The sequence below is a fragment of the Nicotiana tabacum genome, chromosome 14 (assembly GCF_000715075.1).
Source record: "Nicotiana tabacum cultivar K326 chromosome 14, ASM71507v2, whole genome shotgun sequence".
NCBI lineage: Eukaryota > Viridiplantae > Streptophyta > Magnoliopsida > Solanales > Solanaceae > Nicotiana > Nicotiana tabacum.
Window position 1 is genome coordinate 10,414,562 of NC_134093.1, and position 20,652 is coordinate 10,435,213.

Sequence of the window (20,652 nt, forward strand, 5' to 3'; positions counted from 1 at the left end):
ATATAAATCAAATTATATATTGTACTCTATACTTTTTTTTACAAAGTGGATTATACACAGATAAGGCCAAAGACTTCTCAAAAGTGTGAACGCTGTTTTAATAAGAACAATTCTCCAACCAAGTGTGAACATCTGCTGACGAAATTATATGTGTAATTTCTTTCCAGAAACCAAATCTGTCTTTATTTATTATACTCCATTATTAATAATAAAAAGGGCAAAAATGGTTGTGTTTTTGTTGTTGGCCAGTTCATGTTATAGGTGTGCTTACATTTCAAACCATGCAACCTAATTTTGTTTGAATAAAACCACTCCATTCACAAAAAATACAAACAAAAACTATTATAAACACCTCTCTTTTTTTGCATTCAATTTCAACAACTACTACTCTTCCATCTTCCCAACTAAATGCTATTCTTATCCTAACTATGGAACTCAAACGCCTTTGCTTTGTTTTGCCTACAGAAATTGATGAAATTGACAAAATTGATCAAAAACAACAAGTTGTACACAAACCAAAGGAAAAAAATGAGTCTTGTTCTAAAAGAAGTTGTGGGGCTCAAATTCTTGATTTTTTTCAAGAATCGTTGTCGAAATTAGTTGATTCCAAATGGACAACTTGTTGTCATCAAGATTTTGGAAAAAACCAATTTTCTGGTGTTTTTCATGATACAGAAGGTATGCAATTAGGTGAAAAAGGTGGTGGTGATCATAATCATAATCATAATCCAAGGATTTTCAGCTATTCTGAGCTGTTTATAGGATCCAATGGATTTAGTGAAGATGAAGTTTTAGGAAGTGGTGGATTTGGGAAGGTTTTTAGAGCTGTTTTACCAAGTGATGGAACAGTTGTTGCTGTGAAATGTTTAGCTGAAAAAGGTGAGAAATTTGAGAAAACATTTGCTGCTGAATTAGTAGCCGTTGCTCATCTTCGCCATCGGAATCTTGTAAGGCTAAGAGGATGGTGTGTATATGATGATCAACTGTTTCTTGTGTATGATTATATGCCTAATAGAAGCCTTGATCGGATTTTGTTCCGAAAACAGGACAATACAGGGTCCCCTGTTCTTGATTTTGAACGTCGAAAAAAGATAGTTAATGGTTTAGCAGCTGCACTGTTTTATCTGCATGAACAATTGGAGACTCAAATCATTCATAGAGATGTTAAGACAAGTAATGTGATGCTTGATTCCCATTTCAACGCGCGTCTTGGCGATTTTGGCTTAGCTAGGTGGCTTGAACATGAACTCGAGTATCAAACGAGGACGCCTTCAATGAAAAACCAGCAGTTTAGATTGGCTGAGACAACAAGAATTGGTGGAACTATAGGGTACTTACCTCCTGAAAGTTTTCAGAAAAAAGGTTTTGCAACTGCAAAATCTGATGTCTTTAGCTTTGGGATTGTTGTTCTTGAGATTGTCTCGGGTAGGCGCGCTCTTGATCTGGCGTCCCCGGATGATCAAATCATTCTTCTTGATTATATCAGGAGACTATCTGATGAAAAAATGGCTTTACAAGCTGGAGATAGTAGACTTATTGATGGTTCTTATAAGCTTTCTGATATGGAGAGGCTAATACATATTGGTCTTCTTTGTACACTACAAGAACCTCAATCAAGGCCTAATATGAAGTGGATTGTCGAAGCACTTTCTGGTCATATTTATGGTAAATTGCCTGATCTTCCTTGTTTTAAGTCACACCCTCTTTATATCTCATTGTCATCTCCAAGCAATAGTACAACTAGCAACACAATCACCACAAGGTCTAGTGTCACAACCAGTAGCAGCGCGACGCCCGGTTTCAACTCCACTGTCTTCATTACAGCCACAGGAGAAACTATGTATCTTAGTGCTGAGAGTGGAAGCAGTCAGAATGAGTCTGGAAATAGTAGCAGCAGACGCCAATCGAGTAATTTCTTGATGGTTGAAACTCCGAGGGAGATCGCATTTAAGGAGATTGTGGCTGCGACGAATAACTTTTCAGATTCAAGAAGAGTTGCTGAGATTGATTTTGGAACTGCTTACCATGGTTTCCTTGACAACAACCAGCATATCCTAGTGAAAAGACTAGGAATGAAGACATGTCCTGCTTTAAGAGTGAGGTTCTCGAATGAGCTTCAGAATTTGGGACGACTACGCCACAGAAACCTTGTCCAACTCCGCGGATGGTGCACTGAGCAAGGTGAAATGCTTGTTGTTTATGATTACTCCCAAAGTCGTCTTCTAAGTCACCTCCTTTTCCATCAGAATCCTAGGAACAATGCCACCATCATAAAATGGCGAAATCGGTATAACATTGTTAAATCGCTTGCCTCAGCGATTCGATATCTGCATGAGGAATGGGATGAACAGGTCATACACAGATGCATCACATCATCTGCCATCATTCTTGATCCAGATATGAACCCAAGGCTTGGCTGCTTTGCTCTTGCTGAGTTCTTGACTCGGAATGAGAATGGCCATCATGTTGTTGTTGATAAAAATACCTCTATTAGAGGAATTTTCGGTTACATGTCACCGGAGCATATGGATTCTGGTGAAGCAACAACAATGGCTGATGTTTATAGCTTTGGTGTAGTGCTTCTTGAGGTAGTTAGTGGTCAGAAGGCAGTAGATTTCCGCCAGCCTGAGGCTCTATTGGTTAATAGAGTACACGAATTTGAGGTCCAGAAAAGGCCATATGAACAATTGGCAGATTGGAGGTTGAATGGAAACTTTAACTCAAGGGAACTGGTGAGGCTAGTCAAATTAGGAATGGCTTGTACAAAATCTGACCCCGAATCAAGACCGAGCATGAGGCAGATAGTGAACATTCTCGACGGACATGATAAATGTTTACTGGAAAATGGACGAAAGAAGGAGAAACCGGAAGAATGGAGAACAAGAAATGCTTCTGCTCTTTCCCTTGTCAGGAGAATTCAAGCTCTTGGTATACAATGATCACTCCCCTAAGATGTAAAATAGTTTACATGTAGATAGATATGAACATTATCCCTTTGTTCTGCTATTTATTCATGAAAGTCTATTACATGTATCAAGTTTTGAGTTGTGTGATTATGTTGCTTCAACAGAACATTCTGTAATTTAATGTCGGCGACTTTGAATGCATTGTGAATTTGATCATGAGTTTTTTTTTTTTTTTTTTTTTGATACAATAGCAGAATATAACTTTAACATGAAAGCTTATTTGTAACATATTTTCAGAAATGCAACAATGTATATGTACAGATACTAGTCTGACCTCGCTTCACTTTCTTTCGTTGCTTGTCTTTGGCCTTGAGCACTCGGTCTACCTTTCAGTCGCGTGATTCTCATCATCTGTGTTTACACCAATCCAATCAAGAAATGCGAAAAGAAATTGCCGGAAGCTGACCTTGCCACTCCTGTCCCAGTCCATTTCTTCTGCAATTATTAATCACATTATCATGTCAGAATTTATCACAGCGAGTTAAGTTGATTTTACACACTTTAGGAGGTGAATGACAGTACTGAATCGAATCCGAGTGACATGAGAAGGGGATTTCTCGGAAGGACAATCGTCGTTTAATGCCTTGACTACTTCTTTCTTGTGCAGCTTCCCATCACCATTTTTATCAAGAAACAAGAATGCCTCAACTATTGTATTGAATGTTGCTTCTAGCTCTGGTGAGCCAATCTTCGGCGTCTGAAATAAATATGATCCTAATGAATATAACTTCACATGATAAGTAAACAGCAGCAGAGCCAGGATTTAGGGGTGTCAAAATTTAAAGAAGTAAAAACACAAATAAGTGGGGGTTCAATACAGAGTATATATATACATAAAAATAACTTCTACTTAATTTTTCGGCGACACCCCTTGGAGCTATGTGGCTCCGCCACTGTAAATAAATATCTTTTAAAATACTGAAAAAAAGAATAGAGAGGAGCCCTTTTTTCACGTACATTGCGAGAGGAGGAGGATGAATCCGTCAAGAGATAGATAAGACATAGAAGAACAATGAACTCATTGAATTGAATCCCTTCGTTTTCATCCACATCACACGAGTGGAAAAGATCATTAATTTCTTCCTCTTTAACATGAAATTGCAGTTTCTTTACGCATTTCTTTAGTTCTTCCCGGTCAATAGTCCCATTCGAATCTTCATCTTAGGAAATAGAACAAGAGGAAATCCATTGGCAATTATCTTGCATAGTAAACTGTAGGAAAAACTCAAAACTCAGCATATAAAGAAGATACTCACCGAACTGTTCAAAGACGGCTTTTATCTCCTTCAACCCCTCTCTAAACTGAGGAAATTTCAAGATTATGCTATTGATTGACCTGAAGTTGGTTTGCCCTGATGAACTTCTCTTAAGTTCTATCATTTTTGTTTCAAGCTTAGCATCCAATCTTCTGTACTTCTTTGGCGCATTCCGAAAACACAGTATGTTTCCGACCTTGTTGGATAATAACTTGAGTACTGGACATGACTGAGCTGAGCCTTAAAACCAAAGAAAGACTTCAAGTTAACGGCGGACATGATCAAGAACAATCAGCATTTCAGTTGGTTCTATATCTTAGACATTGATATATAGCTGTAACTACAGAACATGATGGACAACTCGTCACAACCAGTGATTGTATTTGTGTTTATGTGAATTTTACCTGCTTCAACATGAACTAGCTTGTTTGCAGGCTATTACACATGGGGAGGTTTACCTAGTGCGCACAAAGTGCTCACTACAGAGTGCTCAACCGAAGGGCAGAGATTGTAGCGGCTGCGGGTTTCCCCTCTTACCAAAAGAAAAACACGAACTAGCTTACAGGTAGCACTAGTATACTGTAGTTTTCTGCTTCAAAATATATCACAATTACCATGCTATAATAAGCATGACTCAAGATACTAGCCAACGCTATGTTAGCAGTGGCGGAGCCACATGCACCCAAGGGGCGTCTTCGTCGGAAAATTACATTGTTTAGCTAAGTAATTTTAAAAAAAATATGTATACGAGTCTAGGACTATCTTAAATTCTGCCTATCATTCATCCCGAAACTTCTCATAATTTACAACAACTAAACCTCAGTCCCAAACAAGTTGGGGTCGGCTATATGTATTCTCACTTCTCTATTTAAGCTCAACTCATGTAATCACGGGACTTCTCATGATTAGCCTCGATAAAATTTGATGCATTGATCGTAGGGCTGATTGACTACTGCATACTCCTAGAAACAAGATGATAGTTTTCTACATCTTTTACCTTTCTCAACTATATCACAACTTCAACCACATAGACGTTATCTGAATCCAAGTCCAAATACAGAAGATTCTACAGACAGGTAGATTCTCATATTATAATAACTGCAAAAGACTTGAAGCATTAACATTAAAACATACAATTCTGAATCATATTTTCCATTCTATCCAAATTTCAAGTTTCAAAATAGGCCACATTAGCAAAATTACATGCTGCAAAGTTCTTTTCACCACCTCTAAATACACAATTCAAGAAACTAGCATTGCAAATAAATGTATCCAAAAGGCAATTACAACAGGGAAAAAATGGCAGCTGGGTGCACTAAGCTCCCGCTATGTGCGGGGTCCGAGAAAGGGCCGAACCACAATGTTCTATTGTGCGCAGTCTTACCCTGCATTTCTGTAAGACGTTGTTTCCACGGCTCGAACCCGTGACCTCCCGGTTACACCTTTACCGGTTACACCAAGGCTCCCCTTCCATTACAAGGGGAAAAAAAAGGTGAAAAAGGAAAAGGCAATATATGAATTCTGACAAGAACCAAGAAACATACCTACTGAATCTTTCATGGCTTTGATGATGAAAAAGAGCTCAACACACCAAAAAGGGTCTGCTACTGATTCCTTTAACAAGGAGTAAAAAAGAGCTCAAGAAATCAAAAGGGTCTGCTGCTGATTCCTTTAACATGGAGCAGATTCTATAAATATATACAGGTAAGAGTATAAAAGGGGAATAGAAAAGGGGTGAAGTGGAGAGGTGGCAACGAGGAAAAGAGTATTAGAAAAGTAAAGTAGAAATCCCATTATGCTTTTTTCAATAGAATGGAACTTTCTTTCCTTCTTTCTTTCTCTTCCACTAGCAGAAAATACCATCATTGCTTTGACTATAAGCTTCCATTGATCTATTCCCTTCCTATACATTTTCCAGTATAAAACATACAGCTATAATTCTGTTTGAATTAAGACTAAACGGCCACTGCCCGAAAGCATTATGTCTAGGGAACAGGTTCTATACATCGATGTATTGTCTCTCTCGACCAGATAATTATAAGAAAATACAAAAATACGGTTCCAAAAAAAGAGAAGGCTACAACTAACATAACAGCCAGCCGAAAAACATTAGCTATAGCTAGGCTAGCGCGCAATGGCTTCTGAATCCGTTGTTTAGTTATTACATCAAAAATATTGCCAATGCTTCTTTTTATTTTGTCTTTAGCCTTGCTCTATCGGAAACAACATCTCTGTCCTACCAAGACAGGGTGTCCTACCAAGACAGGGGATTCGAAGATTGCGGGTGCCACCATATTATGCATACAGTATACATGTCAGTAGCTACAAAGACAGATTAGGAATAATGGGTCGGTTCGGTTATTTTTTGGTTAATTTGAATAGGCCTTTCATTCACACAAAGCAAATAAATTCGATTTTAATTCAAATTTTTAACGCTTAATTTAAACACATTCTAAATAAAAATGCAAAAAAAAAATAACGCCTCCAATATAAATATTTGCTTAAAGGGTACCTTAACTACACTATATTCTTTGTTTGACTAGATTAATTTACTTGTATTATTCTTTGTTTATTTTTCCATCTAATTGTTGAGTTATATGATAATTATTTTCAAAGAAAAACCTTCAACATTCAACCTATGATATTCAACTCAAAACGACTATCAATCAAGCCATTTGATTTTTTTTCAAAACCCAATAGAAGATATTGCTCAAATTATATTTCAATATATAAATCAATATCGTTTCATTAAAAATAAAAAAAATTATATTCTAATTAAAATTACTATAGAAAATAATTGTTTATAAAGTAAGGTATAATGATAGAAACAAAATAAGGATTGAAAGTTAAAATAATGAAGAAGAGAGACTTAACAAGTAATAAAAGGAGGAAAAAAACCGAAAAAGAAGGAAAATATATGAGGCCGGTTCAACTAAAAATAAAAGAAATCTTAATAAGTAGAAAAAAGGAAAAATCAAAAGAGCTGCTCCAACAGGGAATCGAACTTGCATTCCTGAGGCCAAGAAAAGCTTTCTAAGGGAAGGCTAAACCAATGGCACCCACTTCCACTTTGTGACTTTTGGGTGCCATTCTAGAAATTTTAGAGAAGCGAACAGGTGCCGTGGTACCCCTAACTTGCAACGTAGATTCGCCCTTGGGTAAGCTGTGTGTACACAATGTTGGTACGACCATGCAACACAAATTCATCTAATAATTCACCTCAATCAAGAATAAGTTGAATTGTTGAGTAAAGCTTTAGACAAACTTGTTTTTCACTCTACTTCAAGATAGTCATTGTGCTTCTGTATGCATTAGTTTTCCTTCTTCTTGTGTTGGTTAAAATTTTTGGCGTTTTTATAATATAGGAAAAGAAAAAGAAAGAAAAAGTTCAACTAAAAAGTGAGAGTTTCCAAAAAAAAAAAAATATAGTAGAGAAGGAGAGGATCACGCTTGGTCTCAAGTAAAAACGTTATTAACCTTTGTTTTTACACCAATTCAATGAATACATGTCATGCGACATACTGTTATGTTAATCAATGCATTCTACATCTCAAATTGCCCTGATATAAATTTACCATATCCTATGCAACACAAAAGCCTAGTATCTACAAAATCACAAGAGTTACTAAGTTTCATCAACCATTTCCAGCCATCATATTCCATGATCCAAATGTCCAATTCGATACCATTTCCTTTGCCACCATATAAACTAAGCCAACCTTTTAAAGTAGACAAACGAAACAACTCATTTTCACCTACAAAATTCGGCGTTGGAAGCTCCTTCAATTCGTCTGACTTCACATCAAGGTGTATGGTTGTAGAAGCTTTACGCACATATTGATCAAGTTATTTATCAAGAGTCCAATATACACAAACTTCAGTGCTAATACCCCGGCTGCAGCATAAATAATGCCATAAAAGAAGTTGATGGAAAATTATTGTAGGGAGAACAAAGAATGAATGGATTGTCATAAAAGAAGTAAGAGTACATATTGTATGATTGAAAACGGCCGCTGCATGCTACCCGCCTACCCGTGGCTTGCAGGTTTGACTGGTGTGTTCTCTCTAACAGCTGCTTCAATCAATGTAAGATAAGACTACATTGACGGAATGAAAAACACCAAACACTGATTTTGTGTTTGTGCAAAATACCTCGGTACAATAAGGACTATTCATGTATTGAATTGATAAAATCTATCAACTCATTCTCCTGATTTTATTTACATCCGGAAGTTAAATTAAACGAGACACCTATACAATCAAACCTCTCGTTTGTTCCGATATTTCTTGACTGCTATAGTGAAGTGCTGTTATAGAAAACATATATTATTAAATAACATGAAGAGTAGTTCCAAAGAAAACTTGGCCGTTATAGAAAAGTGTTGTTATAGAGGATGGCTGTTATAAAGAGGTCTCACTATACTTCAACAATACGTATAGATGTCCCTCCAAAGTATGTTTTTTTTTTCCGGATAACCGGAAATATCAGAAGAGGGAGGGTTTGGGGGGTGGGGGGGGGGGGGGGCAATAGGGTAGTGTTGGAAGTTCCTTCGGCTCATTTGACTTCACGTCAAAGTATATAATGTAGAAGTTTTACCTATATATTGGTCAAGTTTTTGATTCATAGACCAATATACACAACCTTCTGTGCTAATTCCATGACAACACAAATATGAGCTTCCTAGTTTGGAAACTAGCTATAGGGAGGCTTTGCTGTAATATAGGCAGAGTTGTTTTCTTTCTCCAAAAATCCCTATTCGTAGAGAAGACAACATAAAACAAGTTATATTTCAATAATATTCCTACTATTTTAGTGTAAAATTTATCTCATAATTCGCTAATGCCAATAAATAACCAAACATGAAATAAATATAATCTCAATTTTACCCCGGAATTATTATCTTTATCTCATATACCAAATGACCCCTTGCATTACCAATTCCAAGCATGGATAAAGAAAAAATATTGTAATAGGTAACCAAGGTAAAACTAGTCAATTTGTGATGAATCCGCATGTATGCGCTTGCTCACATTGCGAATCACAAGCACAAATAAAAGAAGAGGGTTGCAAAGGTTAACAATAAATGTAAAACTTGTTAAATTGAGATGAAACAGCACAACAAAATAAGGCCCAACTTGCTTGGATTGAGACGTAATTGTTGTAGTAAAAGAAAGAGACAGTAAACCTTCATTTACAACATTGTGAAGCCCACTACAAGCAGGAATGCAGTAAAATGTATCAGAAAACAGTAGTGATTAGAGTCCAACTATACTGTTAGTACACAAGGATCTTCATTTCTGATAAAGGGTACTTAAAAGGTGATGAAATGCAGGGTAAGGCCGCGTACAATCTGGCCCTTCCTCGGACCTCGTGCATAGCGGGAACTTCGGGTACTTAAAAGGTGATATAACTTAGAGAACATACATTTGCAACATTGTTTAATCTTGGATCAAACATATGTAGAAAGGGGGAAACATCACAGAAAATGTGGTAAAAAATACACTGATTTGTTTCCAGAGAGAATTTTGTTCCTGCTTTTGTTCATGTATTACTCATCATCCATTCCACCTGCCTTGTATTGCTTTCCATAGGCAATCCATTCGCGTTGGCAAAAGCTCGCGGTCTCTTCTTTAGATCACCAATTCCATTCGACGGAAAGCAGTCATCAAGCAAGCAGTCGCCAAGTCTGGCTGGCACGTGACAAGCATTTTTGTTTTCGATACTTGGAGCAATCTCATGTAACGAAGGGACATTAACGATCCCTTCACAGTCGTTTGCAACCTTCATTGCTAATTCAGAAAGTTCTTCCCTGTTCACTTCTAGGCCATTCGATTCAATGGACTGGCTACTAAAAGCTTTACAAGCTTTTTCAAGAATTGATTGCAAATATTTTCCTTGTGCTTCAATACGAAGCTGTAGACGGCGCTGTACCTACTTTGGCAAACCGCAAAGATTTTTGTTAGAACATAAAGAATGTGACACTAAGTTACTGATGTATAAAGACTTGATAAGAAGCTGATGTTGCATTTTGTCCTAGCTAAGAAAGCAAGTTGCACTTACGCATACGACACATGATAAACAACCAAAAGTCATTGACAGTGATAAAACAACAACGACCAGCAGCAGAACTTCAACCAAGAACCTTTGATAAGACAAAAGTTGCAGTTGGTCCGAGTTGAGGAAGCAAGTTAGCCCTAGCACATACTACACTAGAAATGGCCAAAAGTCACTGACCTCAACCTGGTCTGGAAACTGCCATTAGCTACTTATCAATGTATTCACTCATTAGAGCAAACTACTCTGCAATTATTCACCACTCTAACCCGTTATAGAGAAGAAAACAAAAAAGAGAGAAAAGGGAATATCGGACAAAAAACACATAGTGCAAAGCTGACTAAAAAAGAGATTCATGATTACGTCTAATGCGAGCACATTTTCTCAATGAATTCAAGATTGAGATTATGAATCAAAGTAGACTTTGGGAAATCAGATTCATCCAACAAATACAACTTAGTAGTAAATGTGGCTTATTGACAGAAGATCTACAAATATAATATGCTCATGGAAGGTGAAGCTATCAGTCTAAGTTTTGCAAAACCAAAAAAGGCGTACTAATATGTAGGAACTGCAACATGGGAAGCTGTGACACTGAGTACACTAACACTATCAGTTGAGCAAGAAGAGGGGCAAGACAAACCTCTAGCTGCTCATGTAGTCTTCGCTGGACTTCCATCTGTACTCGCAAAGCCTCAGTTACTTGGAAACCACTGTTAAATAAATTTAAGAGTTCAAAGTTGATGCAAAGCAGACAGAACCATTTTTACCAGAAAATTTCTAAAAGACATAACATACTCATTTATATCTTGCGCAATAACTCTAGATGAACCTGATGTAGAGGAACCCGTATCTTGACTCTCTGCTGGACATGACACTGCAAACACAAGACAGTAACTATAAAGTGATTGCGGTTTCACGTCTTCTAAAGGGCTGAGAAGCACATCCATTTTAGCCTTTTTTGCTCCGACAGACTATTCTTCTCTTTCTTTATATTATATGTACAATTCTATCACTTATATACTCCCTTCAGAGGTGTTATCCACATTCAGTACATACTTTTATGTGATGATATCAGTCATCTAAAATTACAAAGTATGTATCAACAAATGGAAAAAGTGCAACCTACTTGCTGCAATAAGATGATTTTGGTTAAGGAGTGGAAGTGGATCAGAAAAACCAATCCAACCTATCCTAGACGACGAAATAATAGGACAGTGGTTGGGTGGGGGGGGGCGCAATTCTGACCTTAAACCAATACCAATAGTGATGATTGTCGATTTGTCGTATTTATGAGAAATGTGGAAGTTACTCAATGGGGTTGACATTTAAGTTTTAGCATAGATGAAGTAACTCATCAGCAGCTCTAATCTTTTCCTTGAATTTGAAGTTAAACTTATATATACACTCTTCAGATATAAGAAAAACATGGAAATTTCAAGGACACTGAGCAATTCGCAGGAAGCTGGAGTATTTAATGAAAAGTTCTTCATTACCGTCTTTAGAATTATCAGTTGCCTCTTTTGCAGATTGCTTTCCCAGGCGGTATTTCTGCAAAGGAAATACAAGGATACAGACTTTAGTATCTGCCTGAAAACTTTAAAAAAACAGCATCTTACTAGGTTTTATCCAACTCTCCGAATCAATTACTTGTGATGCCTTTTTTAAAGGACCTTTTTTACTTCTTCTTTGGATAAAACTGAGAGCTTAATCAAATTGTACTTCATCCTTGTTTGGCTAACATCAAATGCAGAATGTAAAATTAAAAATACAGTATACCGTCTCATCAATAAAACCTAGAATCATTTGAATCTTCTTTCACTTGCATTAAGCTTTGAAATGGCAAAAGCAATAAATCAAATTGTTATAGAAACTATAATTTTGAAAGTGGCATGAAGTTGGTCCTACTTCATTTTGTAAAACACTAGGCTAGGGCCGTAAACTTGTGTAGTTGGAGCGTACTGTTACCCTTTAAACCGTGTTTCAATGTCCACGGAATATAGCCAAGAAGCAAACACAGATTGCAATCAGAAAGCATACCTGGAGATGTGACTTCAAATGGTATAAGGTCAGACCTTTCACCCCCATTGTTCTCATAATTGTTTTTGGTGTCGCTTCTGCAAAATGAAGCAACCATCACATAATTAAAATTATGCATAGGAGTACATGTAAACTGTAAAGAGAAGGCAACACGCAAATGAAATAAAGAAATATTTCTTAAGATTTGCACATAGAAAGATTTCCTGGAAACACCACAACTATTACAAGAAAAATAAACACTCACAACATCACAACAGCATAATTCTACCAGTGTACAAGAAGGCTAAAAAGGGCAGCTCGGTGCACTAAGCTCTCGCTATGCACGGGGTCCGGGGAAGGGCCGGACCACAAGGGTCTACCCTGCATTTTTGCAAGAAGCTGTTTCCACGGCTTGAACCAATGACCTCCTGGTCACATGGCAGCAACTTTACCAGTTACGCCAAGGCTCCCCTTTAGTGTACAAGCAGCTAATGAAAAAAATTATCATGCAATGAGATACTAATAAATGGAACATTTCCTTTATTGATCAATTTAATAGTTCCCTCATTCCAAATCTACCACGATTCTTTTATTTGACCCTTAGGGCCTTCAGACAGTTAAATTAGCATACATTTAGAAATCGGGATGGCTCTTTTTTATTTCTTTTTCCATAACGAGTGATGTTTCCCCAAAGGAGCAGCTCAGAAGGAGTATTTCTAATTTAAAATGCTACTATCACATATACTGACTGACAAACACAAACCCTGTAGAGAAGAGGTGAAGTTCAACAAATGACAGCAGAAACTCAGAGCTTATTTTACCAAAGAAGACAGATGCAAAAACTAAAAGAAAACCTAATCTATAGTGCAGTGAAATCCTTCAAAAAGGAACCAGAGCGACAGGGTCAATCAAGTTGCAATTGTAACATCAAAGACGAGCTCCTGTTTTGTATCATGGCTACATGAATGTGCACCAAGTACTTACAGAACCGCTAGAATCCTAATAACACTACGAATAAAGTTCTAGCACTGGCGGATATGTGCCACGCTCCTACTACTAATGACACAGTCCTACTAACACGCACAAGGTTTGACCTCCCACCTAAGAACGTATACCTCTATGGGCAAGAGTGCTTAAACTTGCTAATTCATTTTCACATTGAACATCAAACTTTGAGGTCACTTCTTTAGTGCCTAACAATCTTAAGAAGCATATTTGCTACTCCCTCCGTTCCAGTTTATTTGAACCTATTTTTTTTTGGTTCCTTCCAAAAAGAATGACCCCTTTCTAAATTTGGAAACAACTTAACTTAAACTTTCAATTTTACCCTTAATGAAAAGTTTTTATAATTACACAAATAGTCTGGACCCTTTTTTGACTTGTTTAGGACCACAAGTTCAAAAAGTCTTCATTTTTTTCTTAAACTTCATGCCCAATCAAACAGGTTCACATAAATTGGAACGGAGGGAGTATATAATAAAGGGCAGTCTGGTGCACTAAGCTCCCGCAATGCGCGGGGGAGGAAGGGCCGGACCACAAGAGTCTATTGTATGCAGTCTTACCCTGCATTTCTGTAAGAAGTTGTTTCCACGGCTCGAACCCGTGACCTCCTGACTACATGGCAACAATTTTACCAGTTATCGACATGATTTATTAAAGACGAGAGAAAATTCAGATAGGCATAACAAAACAAGAGCCTCGAGAGGCAAATGTAGTGATTGGGGAACTGGATTAAGAATATATAGAGAACTACTTTTAACCAAGTAACCTTTTCAAGATTCCCTCCTTCGACTTCTGATGGTTTTTATCAAATTTTCAAGTCTAAATTTTTTATCCCTCTTCATTAACTATCTCGAGGATATCACTAAGTTTTCACCTCCGGGGTTTAGAGAGATGTTGTATCCCCTCAGAATATTGAATTGTACCAAGCGCAAGTTTACCTCCAGAAAATATTAGCAACAACCAAATATTTCTTCACCATTTACTTCACATGATAATATTCTTACATGTTATACAATTTACATCCTGTACAAGTAAACAACAACAGCCAACAGACCCAGTATATTCCCAACAGGTGGGGTCTGAGGAAACCTTACCCCTACTTAGTGAAGGTAGAAATCCTGTACAGTGCCAGAAAATAGCACTATAAAAAAATACGAAAATATAGGCGAGTTTTTGACCAATATTGTCCCTTATCTTTGAGGGTAGGTCTATTTTGGTCCCTCGAATATAACCCTGAGCATATTTAGTGCCTTAAATATGCTAAAGTGGAGCATCTTTAGTCTCACTGACACAATATGTTCAAAAACTAACGGTGTTATCCAACTCTGATTCATGAAACAAATCTTCTGCTCTGCAGCAAAGTGTTTCCTCTCCTTTTATTGGATAACATAAATTATCATTTTAATTCCTCATTTTTAGATAATGTCTTCTAAAATTTTGACCTTGAAAATATCCCCTTCTGTGCCAGTTTTCAATGAGAAAATGACACTGTATAGCCGCTGTAAAAATAATAGCCGAAAAAATGTATAAAATTTGTATATATATATATATATATATATATATATATATATATACATTTAAAAATTTCGGTTGATTTTTCCAAAAAGAAAAGTTAAAATTTGAAAAACAATAGAGCTGCCACGATCACTTCTAGGCATATTATTGAAGCAAACGAATAACCAAGTTGTATTATCACTTTTAGCCCGTGCCAGAAACTATTTACATCTGGTAACGGAAAAAGTATATAAAATTTGTATAATTTTTGTATATTAACATACAATATATATATATACACACAAAAAATATATAAATTTTATACATTTTTCGGCTATTATTTTTACAACGGCTATATAGTGTCATTTTCTCATTGAAAACTGGCACAGAAGGGGATATTTCAAGGTCAAAATTTTAGAAGACATTATCTAAAAATGAGGAATTAAAGTGATAATTTGCGTTATTCAATAAAAAGAGAGGAAACGTTTTGATTCAGAGCAGAAGATTTGCTTCATGAATCAGAGTTGGGTAATACTGTTAGTTTTTGAACACATTGTGTCAGTGAGACTAAAGGTGGTCCACTTTAGCATACTTAAGGGACTAAATATGCTCAGGGCTATATTTGAAGAACCAAAATAGACCAACACTCAAAGATAAGGGACAATATTGGCCAAAAATTCGCATAGAGGCCATTGTATTAACCTTTTCACAAAAAAATAAGTAGAGGTCATTATATTGACCTTTTCACAAGAAAATATGTAGAGGCCATCATATAAACAGATTCCCTAATTGCCTAGTTTCTACTTTTCCCAATTGAGAGGGTCAAAAGCTACATATATACATCTCTATCAACACGACCCACAATAATCATGATACTTCACAATAATTAGGTAATTAAGACCATAAAAGCTTTGTCATGAAAAAGAATGCACTTTTGACAAGGAAAAAGAAAAAGAATACACTTAATAAAAACAAAAGTTCCTTAAAATAATATAATAGGACTATGACCCTTTCTTTTTTTGTTAAACCAAAGAAAGGAAAGAGCAGCAAATCAAATGGCTTGCTTTTACTAGTCCAAATGTCTAGAAGAAAAGAAAAGGTCAAAACTTTATAAAGAACAACTATATAATATACAAAAATTATGACCATGAAAAAAGGAACAACTATAGAAGCCTAATGTACAGCATATAGATTCACAATATAGAATTCATGTACAGCATATAAATGCATAAAGTACCCAATAAATTCAAAAAGAAACAATACAGAAAATAAATTATTATATTACTGGAAAAAATCAAAATCAAAATTTAATCATGCAATAAAATATTAAGAAAGAAAAATGATCAAAATACCCCCTCTATTATACGAAATATCTTAATTTAACTTAACCCTCCATTATACTTTAAGGTCATTCATTCTATGTTGCATTTCCCATTTGTACTCGACTTTATCAGAGCTTAAGTCAATTCCGCTAGTCAAAATAATTTGTGAAAAAAATCCAAATTTACCCCTATTTTATTACTAAAGTTTAAAATTACCCTCCATTATACTTCAGGTCGTAGCTACTGAATTCCTAGTGTCAAAATATTGCGTGGTAAAAGTCCAAATTTTATGCCTCAACTTTTGACTATGCTCTAAAACTACCATTCTTAGGATTAAGAACCTCATAATGCCAACAACCCAAAGTATAACTGATGGTAAAATTAAGATATTTTGGTAATTTTTACCCTTCTCCTTCTTAAATAAAGAAAATGCAGATTAATAAAAAGTATTAAGACACTTCCATTACATGTGTCAAAATACTTCCAAGCTTAAGTCGAATTCCATGTGTTAAAATACTTCAAAAAAATTCCAAATTTACCTCTACTATTTTTCACTAAGGTTCAAGGACCCGTTTGTTTATAAATATTTTTTCTATTTTTTTAATTTTTATTTTCAAAAATGTGTTTGTCCGTTTAATTTTGCAAGCTTTTGGAAATTTTTCGAAAATGAGTTTTTCAAAAACCACAAGGCAGTTTTGTCCACCTTTTCAAAATTTTCAGAAAAACTTTTTTACCCGTTCACAATACGGCAATATTTTTTCAAGTGAAATGCATGTACAAACATAATTTCAAATTTCAAATTACAAATATCATTTTTTTCAAATTAGCTCCAAATACTGCTGTTTTCCCCAAAAATTACAATTTTTATGTCCAAACGCCTACTAAAATTACCCTCCATTATGTTTCAGGTTGTAGCTCAAGACAGAAAGGCATCCCGATGCGACAAAACATATTGCGTTCACGCAAGGTCCGTGGAAAAACCGCACCCCAAAGGGTGTTATTCAGATAGCCTATCCTAATAGCTCGAATCCGTGACCTACAGGTTACACGGAGACAACTTTACCGTTGCTACAAGAATCGTCCTGAGGTTGTAGCTCATGATACATACCAGATTTTCAAACAGAGAGTAAAATTAAGATAATTTTTACCAAAAAAGAAAAAGAAAATGCAGATAAATTAGAAGGAAAAAAAACAAGAGAAGAGGAAAATGAGGGACTTACTATCAGGGCCACCAAGTTGAGTAACAGCATCAACAAAGCGTTCATGGAGTTCAGTAGTCCACCTAAGACGAGGCTTAGGATCAGTTGTTAATACTAAACAAGCATCCCCTGGTAAATTTGTACCATCTATTGAAACTGAATTATGAATATTATTAAAATAATCACCACTTCCTCCTAAATTCCTTATAGGCAATGTTGAGTACATTCTTTTCTAGATTAAAAAAAAACCCACAATCTTGAAAATGAAGAAAAATACTGAATCTTGATGTTAGACTATGTGGTGGGGGAAAAATGAGAGAAATGTGAAAAATTTGGGGGGAGAACAATGGAGGGATTTGGGGGGGGGGGGGGGTTAAAAGGGAGGGGGATGGGGTGTTGTGGGGGGAAGGACAAACAAGACAGAGTTGTCTTGTTATGTACTGTCCTTCTCTTGTCTCTTTTTGCTGTCTCTGTCTCTGTTTTCCTCTGTGTGCAGAGTTTAAGCAGTATGTAGGGTGGGGCAGCTTGGGGGGTGGGTGGGGGTTGAGTTTTTTTTTGGTTTCTATCTTGTGTTCGGTATAGAAAACCAAAAAAAAAAAAAAAAAGTTTATTGGGCTCGAACCGTAGAAATAGCCTCTTGCGTACAATAGAATCTTATAATTCTTCTCTTCCCTAGATCCCGCGCATAACGAGAGATTAGTACATTAGGCTGCCCTTTTTTATCTTGTGTTCGGTGTTTATTTTAGGGCTCGACTAATTCCAAACGCTTCTTACCAAAAGACAATTTTATACCTAAAGTGCAAGTCGAGACCGTTAGCTAAAAATAGTGGAGTACTTATCATTTCACAACAACCTTTAATGATAGTTGTGAGTTTGTATTTCCTCTGATATTATTTGATTGGGCACGAAATTAAAAAAAATAAAAAAAAAATTTAAAAATTTGTGGTCTGAAATATACTTTAGATATTTGTGTAAAAATTATAGTAATATAATTAAAGCAACAACAACAAACTATGTGAATTTTCACAAATTGGGTCTAAGGTGAGTAGATACAGAGAAGCAAAACTTATAATATATTTAAATATAATAGAGTAATAGTATTATATTTTAATATATTAAAAACCAAAATGTGCCACGTAACTTGGAATAATAAAGGTGGAAGTGTATGGCTACTGCAACTACCTTGTGGTTCTTTCTTTTTCTTTGTCCAACGATCATTTAGTTGGTTCACATTAAAAAATAGCTTTGACATAAAATTTCACAACTAATGTAATGTTTACGTCAAGTTTTTGTATAACTAATAGAGGTTTAGTATTATTAATATAAAACTTCACATACATAATACTAAATCGTTTGGCTTTAGGTATTGAACAAGGAACACTACACCAACAGCGGTGAATGTACAATTAAAGAAGTAGGTTCGGTTAAATTTAATAATTTTGATTCAAATTATATATATATATATATATATATATATATATATATATATATATATATATATATATATATATATATATATAAAATTTCAAACTCAATAACTCAAATAACTAATTAAATCGATGACACATATAAAATAGCCCGTGAAAGAAATATATAAATAGGAAATACTTTTAAAGTGAGTATTTTTGCATGTCACGATATTATGCTATATTGTATAACAACTAGTAGTATATTATCTTTCATCGAATAAAACTATTCTTGTATTATACTTTTTTCTTGATTTATTTCGGGAAAGAGCGCAAACTATATATATAGTCATTATGTAGGTAATAGAGGAGGCAAAATAGAGGGAGCAACGTGTGTATGAGCGGCATTTCTTGTTTTTATATTACTCCTTTTGGTAATAAATAGAGATTTCGTATCATGTTTGCGATCCTATATATTGTTTTTTTTTAATTCTCGCTTGTTATTTGGTATTTATATTTATATTTGTGTTCAACTAAAGTTGGATTCGCACCGAAAACTTTCATACTGAGACTAAAGTGCTCCCTAACAAATATTAAACTGATAATTTAAAGGTAATAAAGTGCGACTGCAGTACATGTGTTTGCAATAAATTTGTGCTCTTGAAACAATCACACGTTAATTTGAAGTTCAACATAATTTATAATTATGGGTGCTCCAATAATTTAAAGGTAATAAAGTGTGACTGCAGTACATGTGTTTGCAATAAATTTGTGTAGAAAAATAAAACTGCAATCACAAACAACTATAAAGAAAAAACGATTTTATTGATAAACATTACGGGTTACAACTCTGTTTATCCCTTAATTCTTCCCTACCATTTGTTATCCGTAATTCGAGGGCCTTAACGGCGTATTTCTCGAACGTAGGATGATATGCATCTCCTTGATGTATTTGATGATCAAGAAGCACGTAGCAACACTCCATTTGGATCTTGAATGTTGCTAGAACTTTAAGCAAGACATATTTGACATGCCTTTGATCTCTTAAATGAATATTCCAAGATTTTAATGGAATTTCGGAGATTGTATATTTGATTTCATTGTGCATATTCCGGGAGTTTATGGAATTTCTGAGATCGTTTTTGAAGGACATATATAGCCTTATTTATAGGCATAAATTAGGGTTTGGGTGGAGTAGCCACCAAGTAACCCTAATAGACTCCTAATATTTCAAGAGTCGTCTTGAATTTCAGATTTATCTTGATCTGCTAAAATTTCATTGTCTACAAATGCCTCATACTTCAAGGTTTGTCGAGGTGTAGGCTTGCTGAAACTTGAAGACGAGACTTGAAGTACCTAACCATCATAACAGATAATCTTGAAACTTGTAGTTTTCGATTTGCAGGAGAAAGAGATGAAGGGCAGAACTGGTCCCACTGGGCGTGCCAATTTATTTGCAATAAATTTTTGCAGAAAAAAAATTGCAATCACAAACAACTATAAAGAAAAAAGAATTTTATTGATAAACATTGCGGGTTATATCTGTTTATCCCTTGATTTTTTTCTCCCATTTGTTATCCGTAATTCGAGAGCCTTAGCGGCGTATTTCTCGAACGTAGGATGCCCTATACTTCAAGGTTTGTCGAGTTGTAGGCTTGCTGAAACTTGAAGACGAGACTTGAAGTACCTGACCATCACAACAGATAATCTTGAAACTTGTAGTTTTCGATTTGCAAGAGAAAGAGATGAAAGACAGAACTAGTCCCACTGGGCGTGCCAATTTGTTTGCAATAAATTTTTGCAGAAAAATAAAACTGCAATAAAAAATAACTATAAAGAAAAAAGAATTTTATTGATAAACATTGCGGGTTATATCTGTTTATCCCTTGATTTTTTCCTCCCATTTGTTATCCGTAATTCGAGGGATTTAGCG

General features: G+C 35.5%; 3 protein-coding genes across 6 annotated transcripts; 1 reads left to right on the plus strand and 2 right to left on the minus strand.

The window, feature by feature from the left end:
- Nucleotides 1-213: 213 nt before the first annotated feature.
- Nucleotides 214-3,122, plus strand: LOC107790659 (receptor like protein kinase S.2-like). The gene has a single exon (XM_016612612.2). The coding sequence runs from the start codon at nucleotides 429-431 to the stop codon at nucleotides 2,937-2,939; it is 2,511 nt and encodes an 836-aa protein (XP_016468098.1). The 5' UTR covers nucleotides 214-428; the 3' UTR covers nucleotides 2,940-3,122.
- LOC107790660 (putative calcium-binding protein CML22) lies at nucleotides 305-5,847 on the minus strand. Of its 4 annotated transcripts, none has more exons than XM_016612614.2 (5): nucleotides 5,767-5,847; nucleotides 4,223-4,462; nucleotides 3,924-4,120; nucleotides 3,489-3,663; nucleotides 305-3,401 (listed from the first exon to the last, which is right to left on the minus strand). In XM_016612614.2, the coding sequence occupies exons 1-5, from the start codon at nucleotides 5,780-5,782 to the stop codon at nucleotides 3,289-3,291; spliced, it is 741 nt and encodes a 246-aa protein (XP_016468100.1). In that variant the 5' UTR covers nucleotides 5,783-5,847; the 3' UTR covers nucleotides 305-3,288. The 4 variants fall into 4 exon arrangements, with proteins under 4 accessions (XP_016468100.1, XP_016468099.1, XP_075085400.1 ...); XM_016612613.2 differs by having other exon boundaries at nucleotides 3,924-4,126; XM_075229299.1 differs by having other exon boundaries at nucleotides 3,924-4,126; nucleotides 4,223-4,456; nucleotides 5,767-5,844.
- Nucleotides 5,848-9,381: 3,534 nt separating this feature from the next.
- On the minus strand, nucleotides 9,382-17,663 carry LOC107790657 (protein PHR1-LIKE 3-like). Its single transcript, XM_075229301.1, has 6 exons — nucleotides 17,335-17,663; nucleotides 12,318-12,394; nucleotides 11,774-11,828; nucleotides 11,076-11,154; nucleotides 10,921-10,990; nucleotides 9,382-10,154 (listed from the first exon to the last, which is right to left on the minus strand). Exons 1-6 carry the CDS (start codon nucleotides 17,537-17,539, stop codon nucleotides 9,765-9,767), a joined length of 876 nt encoding a protein of 291 aa, XP_075085402.1. The 5' UTR covers nucleotides 17,540-17,663; the 3' UTR covers nucleotides 9,382-9,764.
- Between the last annotated feature and the right edge of the window lie 2,989 nt (nucleotides 17,664-20,652).

Coding starts and splice junctions, on each gene's coding strand:
- LOC107790659 (XM_016612612.2), top strand. CDS start 429: ATGGAACTCAAACGCCTTTGCTTTGTTTTGCCTACAGAAATTGATGAA.
- LOC107790657 (XM_075229301.1), bottom strand. CDS start 17,539: ATGTACTCAACATTGCCTATAAGGAATTTAGGAGGAAGTGGTGATTAT. Junction 12,395..17,334: donor TCAACTTGGTGGCCCTGATA/GTAAGTCCCTCA, acceptor TTCATTTTGCAG/AAGCGACACCAAAAACAATT. Junction 11,829..12,317: donor ATTTGAAGTCACATCTCCAG/GTATGCTTTCTG, acceptor TTTCCTTTGCAG/AAATACCGCCTGGGAAAGCA.
- LOC107790660 (XM_016612613.2), bottom strand. Junction 3,664..3,923: donor CATCCTCCTCCTCTCGCAAT/GTACGTGAAAAA, acceptor TATTTATTTCAG/ACGCCGAAGATTGGCTCACC. Junction 3,402..3,488: donor TGTCACTCGGATTCGATTCA/GTACTGTCATTC, acceptor TAATAATTGCAG/AAGAAATGGACTGGGACAGG.